Source organism: Bradysia coprophila, chromosome III (genome assembly GCF_014529535.1).
Source record: "Bradysia coprophila strain Holo2 chromosome III, BU_Bcop_v1, whole genome shotgun sequence".
NCBI lineage: Eukaryota > Metazoa > Arthropoda > Insecta > Diptera > Sciaridae > Bradysia > Bradysia coprophila.
This window is the reverse complement of record NC_050736.1, coordinates 3,289,165-3,302,186: the sequence shown is the minus strand read 5'-3', so window position 1 is coordinate 3,302,186 and position 13,022 is coordinate 3,289,165. Positions and strand designations below refer to the sequence as shown.

Genomic DNA, 13,022 nt, shown 5'->3' with positions numbered 1-13,022 from the left:
ATAGGTTTTGATCCGCTGATTTATAAGGGACTTGATCTTGAATGAAAGGTCGACAACCGTTTTTTTTGTGCTACCCACTCCTCACACCATCAAATTACCTCGATTTTTTTCTTCACTAAACAAAGATACAGAGAAAATACCGTTGAAGGTTGCACATGAGTTTACAAGTCTAGTTCTCAGACATATCACTAATGTGATAGAGCCATGAGAAGAATAATATATCAAGAGGAGATAGAAAAACGAAGCTTTTTTCAGTTCAAGCAAAAGCTTAATTTCAAAGAAAACACCATCTTCGATTCAAATGATTAGAACATTTATTTTGTAAATTATGATTTAAAATGATAAAGTTAATACTAAGCCTATTCGTGGGAATATATTCACAGTAATTTATCTGCCACAAAATTTGCAATAGACCTCACTTGTTCCTTATCTTTCACCCAGGTATTGTGAGAGTGTTTTTTCAACTCGATGACTTGCACTAATTGTGAATGAATTAAATTATCCAAATTATTGAATGACGAATTCTGGTAATACTCATAAAATCGGCGTTGATCTATTGATTTATGCATTTCATTTAGTAATTTTGCCTTGAATAGAACAATGTTTTTCAGTTCGGAACACATCCTCTCAAAGTCTATCGATGTAGGGTTGTATTTGTGGTTGATTCTATCAATGATTTCGGTATCCTCACCAATATTGAGATCTTTCAGAGCTTTAGTAACATCTAAGTAGCTGTCGATGAAAAACAAGTTATTGATGCAATCCCCAGCGTTACTCAACTGACGACAGATCTCTAGTGCCAATACGCCTCCAAAGCTCCAACCGAGGAAATTATAGGGTCCTTGAATCGTCTTTATGTATGTGATATACATTGATGCCAGTTGTTCGAAACTGATTTCCATTGGCTGCCGATCCAGATAAAAGTTATTGAACACCACAAGATTGAATTGGTTTAAATTGGGCACTAAATTGTTGAAGTAACTTTCAGCACCACCTTCTCCCGGTGGAAAGATGAATAACGTCTCTGTTGCATTTTTGTTGGAAGGGAATTCATAGAGGGTTTCATAGTCGCCGAAAGGAAGCGGCGGAACGATGTTCTCAATATTTTTTGAAATCAGTTTCAGCGTACCGTGGAAGGCATTGACGAACTCTTTGCTTTGTTCTGGATCCAGGCTAGCGTCTATGGAGAATGTTAGACATCCTTGATTATAGGCGCCAGTAATATCTACGACTGTGCTGTTAATTTTTTCATTTTCGTCCGAACTAAGGTCTAGCGACAAATCACCAAAATTCCAGTCTGAATCGATTGCAGCAGTTTTCCCAAAACTTCCTAAGTAGTTGAATGCGACACATGGCATTGGCGGATCATTGTATCCATAAATAGCTCCGTAGCCAATACCTTTGTTGGGAACTGAATTAAGTGATTGACTCAATTGTCTAACAGTCGATGTAAGATTTTCCAAAGAATCCGTGTGTATTTCCACTGGATACATTGTGGTAAACCATCCAACTGTGTTGCTGATATCAAAATGTGAGCTGATTTGTTCCCGACCATGTCCTTCAAGTGTCACGTAGTTGGTGACAGAATTTGTTAGTTTCTTCAAGGAGAAACCCACTGCAGTTAGTAGGACGTCTTGAAGGTTGATCCGGTTGATTTTTGATGCCCCTCTTTGAATTCCACAGATCAACCGCTGGGTTTCATCTTTATCCAGAGTGAATTTGAATTTACGTGTTACTTTATGCGATTTCGGAACGCGTGCATTGTACAAACGAACGTTGTCGATTATAGGATCCCAATACGTTTTCTCAGGCAAAAACTGATCAGCCAAAGCCGAGGAAAATTCTTTGTAACTAGTTCCCTTGTTGCTTAAACTGCTTCCTTCGTATAGTGTCTTCAAATCATCTTTTAAAATGCGCCAACTTACTGAGTCCACTATTAAATGATGAATTGACCACCATATTTTGCATGGCGAATTGTTGCCGTATAAGTAAACCACCGTATACATAGGTCCTTCCGAAATATTCAAGTCTGTCCACTCGGAAAGTTTCTGGTTGATTTCATTTTCGCTGAGTCCAGTTGTATCTAGTGTGTGGAAGTTAATGTTCGAATTATCAATCATCTCCGCGTAATATTGAGTGTATCCATCAGCATCTCTTCGAAATCTGAGTCGAAAAGCGTCATGATGGTTGACCAAGCTGCGCAATGATTCGGTTAACGTATTGACATCCAATTTCGATGGCACTTCAATCGTAAAGGTTTGATTCCATTGATGAGGATATTTTAAATTCTTTGCGAAGAACCACTTTTGAATTGGTAGCAATTCCACTACTCCACTAAGTCTGGCTTGGTCATTTGTGAAACTTCCATTTACTTTTACGATTGTCTCACATTTGGACCGAAACTCAGCAGATAATCGTCTGACGGTTCTGCTGTCGAAGATATTCTTCACACTACATTGTATGCCAAGCTGATTTCGAATTTTTCCAGCCAATAGAAGTGACGATATACTATCACCGCCAAGATTAAAGAAATCATGATCGATTCCAACGGTTTTGATTGGAATATTTAACACAGAGCTGAATATTTTGCATAGATCGTTCTGAAGGTTGTCCTCAGGTGCAGAATATTTGATTTCAAACGAACAATTTGAAGTTCGGTAAAGGTCTCTTAAAGCTTTTACGTCAAGTTTTCCGTTACTGGTCACTGGTAGAGATGGTCCATTATATTGCATTAAATGTGGTATCATAAACATTGGCAAAACGGATTCCAAAAATAATTTCAATTTTCCAATGCTGAACTCGCCTGCAGTTTCAGGTACCTTTTTCACGAAGATGCAGACTAAGGCATTGTTTTCGAAGATTACACAACATTGTTCGACCATCTGGTATTTTAGAACGGCGCACTCGATTTCTTCAAGCTCTATACGATAGCCACGAATCTTTATTTGATTGTCATTACGTCCAAGATATTCCAGGTCACCGGTGGAATTCAAACGAACCAAATCGCCAGTCCTATAAAGATTATGCATTTACATTTTTAATTCATTTGAATATATAGAGAGGCTATACCTGTACAGCACTGGAGAATCATCGTCGGAGCGCTTAGAGTAAAACGGATTGGCCAAGAAATTTTTTCTCATCATTTCCTTTCGATTAAGATATCCATGAGAAATACAAGAGCCTGATAGGTATAGTTCACCAACAGCTCCTTTCGGTAAGCGTCGCAGGTTTTTGTCCAAAACGTAATGAGTTGTGTTGCTGAAAAACTGTCCGAGTGAGTTCTTGTACGGGTCCGTAGCTCCAAAAATGTAGATCGAATTATAAACGGTTGTTTCAGTGACTCCGTAAGCGTTGATAAGTTTTCCATTGAATTCTTTTCGGATTTTCATGAAATGAGACTGCTGGAACTTCTCTCCCGCTACAGTGATGGTTTTCACATATTTTAATCTCGACAAATCTAGCGCAGTTATCACACTTGGTGTGCCACTCAGATAAGTAAGGTATTCTTGGTTGAGATATTGGTAAAATTGGTCATCGATTGAATGCAGTTCATCAATTATTATCAGTTTTCCCCAATTGAAAATCGAAAGCATCAGTTGTTCGATGGAGAAATCAAAAACGAAATTGGACAACAGGAGTACAGTCTCTTTCCTTTTGTGGTATTGTAATAGAGATTCTCTGAATGAAACAACATTTTTGTGGCTGACCATTACCGCCTTAGGTGTTCCGCTACTCCCAGACGTGTAGATTATGTAACATAAATCATTTTCGTTACAATCAATATCCAAGTTAGCCTTCGATAATTGTTTCAGATTCTCCACAGTTTTTATCGAGTCGACCACAATTATTTGAACTTTGTCATTGTCTTTGCAAATTTGATTAAAACGTGTTTCATTTGCTTGATTTGTCACGATGACTTCCACTTCTGTATCCTCTAATATAAATTTTATCCTTTCGATGGGATAATTTGGATCAATCGGTACATACGCACTGCCAGCCTTCCAAACTCCGAGAACACTACTGACCATCCAGTCAGTTTTCTCCATACAAATTGCAACTAAGCTCTTGCGTCCCATGTTTCGAAGCATTCGTGCGAACTGATTTGATCTGATGTTAAGCTCTTCGTATGTTAGATGAAGATCCTTGTAAGCGATACAAGTCTCCGTTCCACATTGTGCAGCAATATTTTGGAACATATTCGGCAGAGTAGTGTCTTCATTTGCGTCACTCGTGTGAAAACCATTGATAACCGGATATGATAAACTGCTGCTGGCATGAGTATTGTTGCTAAGCAAATCCAACTGTTTAATTTTCTTCTTCATTGTATCAGGTTTCGACAACAGAGACAAAATTTGCATAAAGGTTCCCATGTATCCTTCAACAGTACTTTCACGGTACAATGTCTTAGCAAATGTGAAATTGATGTTCAATCCTTCTTTCGTTTCCGTCACAGTCACTGATAGATCGTACTTTGCAGTTGTCGCTTTGCTACACTCCTGGTCAACCTTTTCCAAAACGAGCTCGCTTTCTTTTCTTTCGGTCATTGAGCCGACAAGAGGATTAAAATTCAGCACAACTTGTACCAACGGATGACGTGATGAATCTTTTTCGATTTTCAGGTCCTTAACCATTTTTTCAAGAGGCATATCCTGGTTCACGTGTGATGCAACGACTTCATCTCCAACAGATTCTACAAATTCGGCTACGCTGAGTTCTTGATTCACTGCAACTCTCAATGGCAATATGTTCACAAAAAATCCGATAACATTTTCGAATTCCGATCTCATTCTGTTAGATACCGGTGTTCCAATCAATATGTCTTCCTGACCTGAGTAGATGTTTAAAGTTAGGGCGAATGCTGATGTTAAGATGCTGAACAAGCTGGTCTTCAAAGATTTCGCAGTAGTTTTCAAAGACATCGCAATATTCCGATCCAAGTTGCGGATAATTTCATAACCTGAATATGAAAATGTTAACGGTCTCTCGAAATCTGCTGGCAGATTCAATTGTTCAGCATTCGCAAGTTTTTCGAGCCAATACGATTTTAAGGTATCAAGTGTGTTTCCTCTTAAGATGCGTTTCTGCAACGATGCATATTCTTTGTACTGGTAGTTCAACTCCGGTAAATTGAAAGATTCGGTATCGCCCTTCTGAAGATGGTTGAAGAAGGATAACCAATCCCTCTGGAAGATAGCGAAAGACCATCCATCGAAACATGTGTGATGAAAAACTATGCTGACGAGTGTTTCCAATGTTGCAACGTTCTTCAAAAACAGCGCTCGGAAAGGAAGTTGTTTGTCCAGCAGGAAGATGCGGTTTTCTGATGACCAAATTTCTTTGTTGCATTCGTCTGTTGATCGAACTTCTTTGGTGGCATTGCAGGATGACCACAGGTATTCAAACTCATTGCCGCTAACAATTTTCTGTACACACGAATCTTGGTACCTGATTAGAAGCGTTCTCAAGGATTGGTGTCTCACTGCTACTAACTTTAACGATTCCATTAACATTTCCACGTCGCTGGAACTCCTCAATTTATAAACGAAAGGTATGTTGAATGCTGCACTGCCGTTTTCCATTTCGTCGATGAACAATAATCGTTCTTGTGCCAGAGATGCAGGTGCCATATTAGACTCAATTTTTAATAATTCACCTTGATGTTCACTTGTGTTGATCAAATGGCCCAGCGCCTTTATCGATTTATTAAGAAATACTTGCGGAACGCCAACCACCTTGCCAAAAACTTTGTTGATCATGAATGTCATAGATATTACAGAAAGCGAATCGCCTCCTAAGCTGAAGAAGTCATCGTCACCTCCAATGAGCTCTGCAGGCAATCGTAGTAGTTCCGACCAGATGTATCTCAATTTGGTTTCAATTTCGTTGAGGTTTCCACTATCTTTCAGATTTCGATCTTTTACGAACTGTTGTACTTTGGGCAATTTCTTAGTGTCGCATTTTCCGTTAATGGTTACGGGAATGACATCCACTTGGACCACTCTGTTTGGCATCATGAATGCTGGTAATTTATTCTGCAGAAAGCTTAGAATGCTCTTTTCGTTTAGAGTTGCATTCGATGTGTAATATCCAACGAGAAATTTGGCAGAAGACTCTTCATGATTCTGTGCAACTACTACAGCGTGAGTAATTTGTGGATATGACAAAATAACCGCTTCGATTTCGCTTAGTTCTATACGTAAGCCACGAACTTTGACCTAAAAATGATATCCATGGTAAGCATTGCTTTTTCAATTAGATATCAGATTACAATGAAATTTACCTGGAAATCGTTTCTGCCGAGACACTCAACTTCTCCGTTTGGTAAAAATCTGGCCAAATCTCCTGTTTTGTACATCCTTAAGTTTCTTCCTTGATCTTTGTCCTCGTCAGTAGCAAATGGATTCTGTACAAATGCTTTTGTTGTCAGATCGTCTCTATTCAAGTATCCCCGGCCAACTCCAATGCCACCAAGATACAGTTCGCCAACAGCACCAATGGGTACTCTTTGCCCAAAATCGTTCAGGATATAACACGTTGAGTTGTGAACCTGATGTCCGATGCTCTTATTCTTTCTGTTTTCACCTTCTCTATAAATTCGTTTATGCGTTGTGATCGAGACTTCGGTCGGCCCGTATCCGTTGATCACGATTCCGGATTTGAAATTAGAGCGAATCTTGTTAAAAAGTGCTTCGGTAAAGTCTTCACCAACCGCATCTATTCGTGTAATGGTCTTCAAATCTTCGTACTCATACAGAGATAGCACGGACGGAGTACCGGACAAATAGGTGACTTTATTGTCTTTGATGTACTTGTACAACCGTTTCTTATCACTTCGCATGTCATCATTCAAAATCACCAGTGTTTGACCGCTCAGTATGGCATCAGTCATTTGCTCAACGAAATGGTCAAAGACGAAATTCGAAAATGATAATAGCACCTCGTCTTTGCCGGATCTTAAGGCGAAAATTGTCGACAATGAGTCATGCAAATTTACGACTCCTCGATGTTCAGTCATTACACCTTTTGGTCGGCCAGACGTTCCAGACGTATAGATTACGTAGCAAAGGTTTGTGCTACATGAAATTCTCGCCAGGCTGGAATCGTCATATTTAGCTAAATCGTTCGCAACAGTGTCGTCAATGTTCACAAACTTGATTGTTTCCGGTACTATTTTCTCCAATCTATTTCTGTTCCGACTATTCACAATAACGACCTTTGCCTCAGTGTCTTCCAACATGAATTGGATCCTTTCATCTGGATAGCTTGGGTCAATTGGTACAAAAGCGGCTCCGGATTTCCACACTCCAACAATGCTTAAAATGAGCAAATCATTTTTCTCCAAAATCAATGCAATTTTGTCATCCGGTTTAATATGGACTAACGCCCGAAGATGATTTGCTAACTGGTTTGCCTTCTTATTAACGTCGACGTATCTCCACTTTATGTCCTCGTAAATTAGGGCAATTTTATTTGCGTTTGACATTGCAGCCTCTTCAAATACTTCATGGAGAGTTTTATCGACAGGAAACGGTTTCTTCGTTTCGTTCCATTTTTCCATTAGACCCACTTGCTTAGGTAGAACTAAATGCAGGTTTTTCACAGTTTGTCCAGGATCGGAAACAAGTTGATTTAACACGTGTTCCACCAAGTCAAGAATATCAGTAATGATTTGGTCCTCAAATAATTCTCCAGCGTAGCAAAGTGTAAATTTTAAAATTCCCATCTGCTCTCTGGCAATAACTGCAAGTGGATAGTCCAATTTTTCGTAGTCTTTTACCAAGGTAAACCCGAGACATTTTTCACAGTCCATTTTCGGCTCCAATACGAATAAACTATCAAACAAGGAGTGTTTCAATTCACCATTTCCGCTGCCCAATTTGCCAAGTTCCACATTACTCTTGCAATTCATAACGTTCATTTCCCTTTGGATTCTTTTTACTGCCTCAACACATGACAATTCATTTCCGTTCAAATGATCCACAACCAATGGAAGTGTGTTGATAAAAAGACCAACTGAATTTTCCACACCATCGACGGGAATATTACGTCCTAATACTGTAGTTCCCACCACAGTATTCTTTCCACCACCGTATGCAAACAGAACTTTATGCCAGACAAATTGTAAAATGGAGTGCAATGTTACTCCATTGTCCATCCCAAAATTATGGAGCTTTTTCACCAATTCGGAATTTATCTCTTGAGTGGATTGCTTTTGATCTTCGATGTGATCGTAACTGTTAAGCTGCACTTTATATTTGATTTCATCTTTGAGCAGTCCTGAAAGATTCACTCGTTGATCGATTCGTTCGATTTGTGATGTCCAATAATCAAGGTGGTCGTTGCGATGGAGTTCAAGATGCTTTTGAGAGAGCATGTAGGCTGTATCAGTTGATGTCAGTAAATTATTGATTGTCGTTCCCTTTAATAGAACTTCATATGCGTGATGAACGAAGTCGAATAGAATAGGAATGCTCCAACCATCGAAAATAATGTGGTGATAGCTGAACACCATGGAATATTTGTACTCTTCTTCTTTCACCAAATACACCCGAAATAGGTTTCCACTTTCCAAGTCGTAACGTCTTTCTCTATCGGCTTTGATGATGTTATCGACTTCCATTTGCTTGTCGTTTTTGCTGCATATATCAACAAAGTTCCAATCCAATGGTGACGATGAAGACTGAAAGACTTGGTAAACCTCTTTCAGTACTTTAAAGTTCAGCCTCAAACTTGGAAATTTAGTACGAGCGGCTTCCCATGCTCGCTTGTAGATTGAGCTATCGATGGCTTCACAATATTGATAATGGGACTGCATTACGTATGCATCATCATTTTGACCTTGTTTTAAGTAGTGATAAACAAGACCTTGATGAAGGCTGTTAGCACGAATTTCTTCGTACATGTCTGGCTGTTGATTTTTCCATGAATTTTGCTTCTGATCAGTTTGTCTGCCGTTTTGCTTCGAAATATAATCCGACAACTTTTGAATGCTTCTCAGAGAAAAAATGTGCTCGATTGTTACTTCGCAGCCAAAGTTTTGTCGAATTCTTGCAATTAGCTGAATGCATGTTATGCTGTGACCACCGAGCCGGAAAAAATCGTCTTCTATACCAATCATCTTTTTACAAATTCCCAATGCATCGCTCCATATGTCAATTAACTTTAAATCCACTTCATTTCTTGCTGCACAAACTGGATCGGTAGTCGATTGACGAATGAATTCTATGTCCGGCAGAGCCTTCAAATCCACTTTCCCATTGATATTCGTTTTAATTTTGTCCACTTGCACCATTCTGACGGGTATCATATATCTTGGAAGTTTCTTTTCCAAATAAGTGATTAGTTGATCCTCTGTGATGTTTTCAGTTGCCACAAAGTATCCCACCAGATGTCTGGATGAGGCTGAGGATAACTCTTCACCGAGTTTGGATTCCTTCACTGCCACAGTGCATTTCGTAACATTTTCGTACTGAAGCACGACAGATTCGATTTCGGCAGGTTCTATTCTGTTTCCGCGCAACTTAATCTGAAAATCGTTTCGTCCAATGTATTCGATGTGACCATTATCGAGCCAACGTGCCAAATCGCCGGTTTTATACATTACGCGATTGATACCCTTCACTTTTTCCATTTCAGTTTGGAAAGGATTGACCAAAAATCTTTCCTTTGTCAAGGAATCCCGATTCATGTAGCCTCTGGAAATACCGACACCGCCGATATATAGTTCGCCAATTGCACCAATCGGCAACGGTTGCAGGTTGTTGTTAACAATATACGCCTTCACGTTTCTCAACGGACGTCCAATACTCCGATCGGTTCTTTCGTCTCCAAGGTCGAAACTATTCATACAACTTACTAGTGCCGATTCGGTGAAGCCATATTCACAGATTATTCGTCCCTTGTACTTTTTCCGCAGATTATCGTATCGGCTTTTCGTCAATTCTTCACCCACTAGAATGAGTTTTGTTAATGTTTCACATTTGCTGAGGTCGTATTCTTGGAGCACTGAAGCGGTTCCATTTAAATAGGTTACTTGATGTGTGTTTAAAAATTCAACAAATTTGGTCTGATCCAGTTTCTCATTATCATCCGCTATGACCAGTAGTTGAGAATTTACTAAAGCAATCAATGTTTGTCGTATGAAAGGTTCGAAGACATATGCGGAGAACAAAACTACAACTTCGGGCTTTTGTCGCATCTCGTAGCGTATCGAAAGATCAGTAATGCTGTTAACTACCCCTTTGTGCTCCTTGTAAACTGCTTTCGGAACTCCCGTCGTGCCTGTAAAGGGAACAGAATTTATATATTGCTGATGATTGAATTGGTTTGTTGAGAAGACTACGTGAAATAATGTTTAACAATTACCTGAGGTGTAAGTGATATATGCCAATTGGGTACTCTTCAATGATATATTTAAATTGCAGACTGGTTCTTTCTCAGCAATCGCTAGTAGATTCTCCACATCCATGATCTTCAATTGGAATTTTTCATCAGCAAAAACACTCAACAGTCTGTCTTTATGGCGCCCATTGGTGATGATCATTTGGGCATTTGTGTCCTCCAAAATAAATTTGACTCTTTCATCTGGATAAGCTGGATCGATAGGTATGTAGGCTGCACCACATTTCCAAATAGCCAGTAATGTCATTAGCAGAGTTTCAGTTTTATCTAAGAACAAAGCAATGAATTGTTCTGCTTTGACCTCTTGCTTCACGTGAAGCAAATGACCCAATTGGTTAGATCTCTCATTAAGTTCCTTGTACGATATACAAGTTTGTTGACAAATTACAGCCAATTTTTCTGGTGTCGCTTCTGCAGCTTCCTCGACTAAATGATGCAGCCTTTTTGTTTCTGCAAAATCACCAGTTGTTTCTTCATTCCATTTATCGATTTGATCTTTCTGCAGTTTCGGTAAGAAATCGATTGATGATACTTTCAAATAATTATCGACCTCTCCGTATACCAGTCTTTCAACGACTGTTCGAAAGTAATCCAAGATTCCATCAATGATAGTGGTTTCAAATAAATTGAACTGATACGAAATCTTTATGTCGAACGCTTCGTTCTTATGTCCCATTCTCAAATTCAAAATCAGTGGAACATTCGAGTTGATCTGATAGTCTGCATCACCCCAAAGAATTAGACTATCGCAGAAACTATCCCATAATTCTGATGGATCCAAGCTTAAATTCTCAGCAAACGAATTCTTTAGTTCCATCTCAATTTCTTTCAATGTATCCCGTTCTTGTTTCGAATGATCCAAAATATGCGGCACCAACTGCCGACTATACGATGCTAGATTCGTTGCCGTGATGGTATGAGTACCGTTTCCATACACATGTAACGTTTTGTGCCAAGCCAAGCTTATAAAAGCCGGTAGCCTTAAGTAAGATTTATTGGTAATGATAGAAAGTTGCTTAAAGGTGGAACCGTTGATCACAGCATTTCGGTGACCATACGAAAATTGATCTTTCATACTTTCGTTAGGTTTATTAACTGGCTTCGATAGTCCTTTAAAATCACACCTTTCGGTGTATTCTTCCCATTTCGATTTCCAGTATTCCATTTTTTTTATTTTAGTGTTTGTTCAGTCACTCGACGATATAATTCTGAAAGTCAAGAAAACAGTTAAACGAAAATGGTAATTTTGGATGGGAAATATTAGGTTTGAGAAATCCTAAAAAATAAGAGATTGGGTGTTCAAGTCTGTGATTGGATGTCGTAGTTAGCAGGAAATAGATTTTTAATCTAAAATTTAATCAAATCGTAAGCGAATTAGAACAATATGCAAGCACTTGACCGACTGATTTCCGGCTTAAGATCTTAAGATCAGGTTGTAGCAACTTGTTGAGATGGATAATAATTTGATAAGTTTAATTTACAATTTTTTGTTTATAGAATTGGTATAAAAACGCTTTTTGAAATGGATAACCTTCGGTGTTTACATTAAAGTGAAAGTGAAAATGTTACTAGTGATTTCGCTGTTCGGGAGTTTCCTCATTTTGTCTTCATCACAGAGCTTAGATCTGTTGATCTGTTAAAAGAACTAGGTTTATTGAAATTGTTTCTTTATTCTCGTTCCGTCCGTTTAGGTGGAGCCGGTTACCGTTTCGGCTCTTGGGAGAGTGGCTAAAATCGGCGAACTGTACGATGCTCGTACCGATCAATTTGTTCGCATATCATTATTGACCAATTATCAGAATGCCAGTCAATTTATTCATTATACGCATAACAAACATTCGAACGTTAAGTATTTGATGCTAGACACATTGGATCTCGAGTCTGATTATTTTAATTAATATTGAGGAGATTTTTAAAATTTTTGAATTTTTTCCGCTGCAGGTGTTTGCATAGCACTTATGCTGCGGGTAAGTGGTCGAAATTAAAAATATAATTTTTGTCGCAAAACGCTTAAATAAAGTCCATTCAAGAACATCACATCGTGTAAACCCTCAAGTAATAATTAAGTTTAGATCTTATCTGAACATTGTTCAAATTCATTTTTTTCTTTTTTTAAATAAAACGGACAAGGAATTTTAACGAAAGAGTTATGGAACACTATTTCTTTTGTAGTTTGTTATGCAACTAAATCTTACAAATTTCTTTCAAAATCTCTTGCGGTGGTTACCTTTTAATGGATTTAATTTATAAAACAAAACAGTTAAAACTTTCTTTATGTACGCAATTGATTATTATCTTCCTTCACTGATTCCGTTTTCCTATAAAACTGATTTAACGCTCGACGATAGAAAATGAACTATTTCGTTATTGCGGCCTCCATCTCTATTTATGTGTTTCACGTCGACCCCACAAATAAAAAAATAATCGCGTATTTGCACCAGTAAGACTACACGTTTTGAGTTATACAATATTTGTCGTCTGTTTTTAAAAGAATGAAGAGTAAAGTAAACCCCCGAGCTTCCATAACATTAATTTGTTTTCGATAAAAAAACAAAAAAAAGAACCTTGCAAACAACTGACTTCTGTCGTATTTGACTGTATACACCGGGAAGAACAGCTGA

General features: G+C 38.5%; 1 protein-coding gene across 1 annotated transcript; it reads right to left on the bottom strand.

The window, feature by feature from the left end:
- Positions 1-291: 291 nt before the first annotated feature.
- LOC119075341 (N-(5-amino-5-carboxypentanoyl)-L-cysteinyl-D-valine synthase-like) lies at positions 292-12,887 on the bottom strand. The gene is made up of 5 exons (XM_037181773.1): positions 12,629-12,887; positions 10,366-11,609; positions 6,281-10,281; positions 3,070-6,215; positions 292-3,012 (listed from the first exon to the last, which is right to left on the bottom strand). Exons 2-5 carry the CDS (start codon positions 11,564-11,566, stop codon positions 378-380), a joined length of 10,983 nt encoding a protein of 3,660 aa, XP_037037668.1. The 5' UTR covers positions 11,567-11,609; positions 12,629-12,887; the 3' UTR covers positions 292-377.
- Between the last annotated feature and the right edge of the window lie 135 nt (positions 12,888-13,022).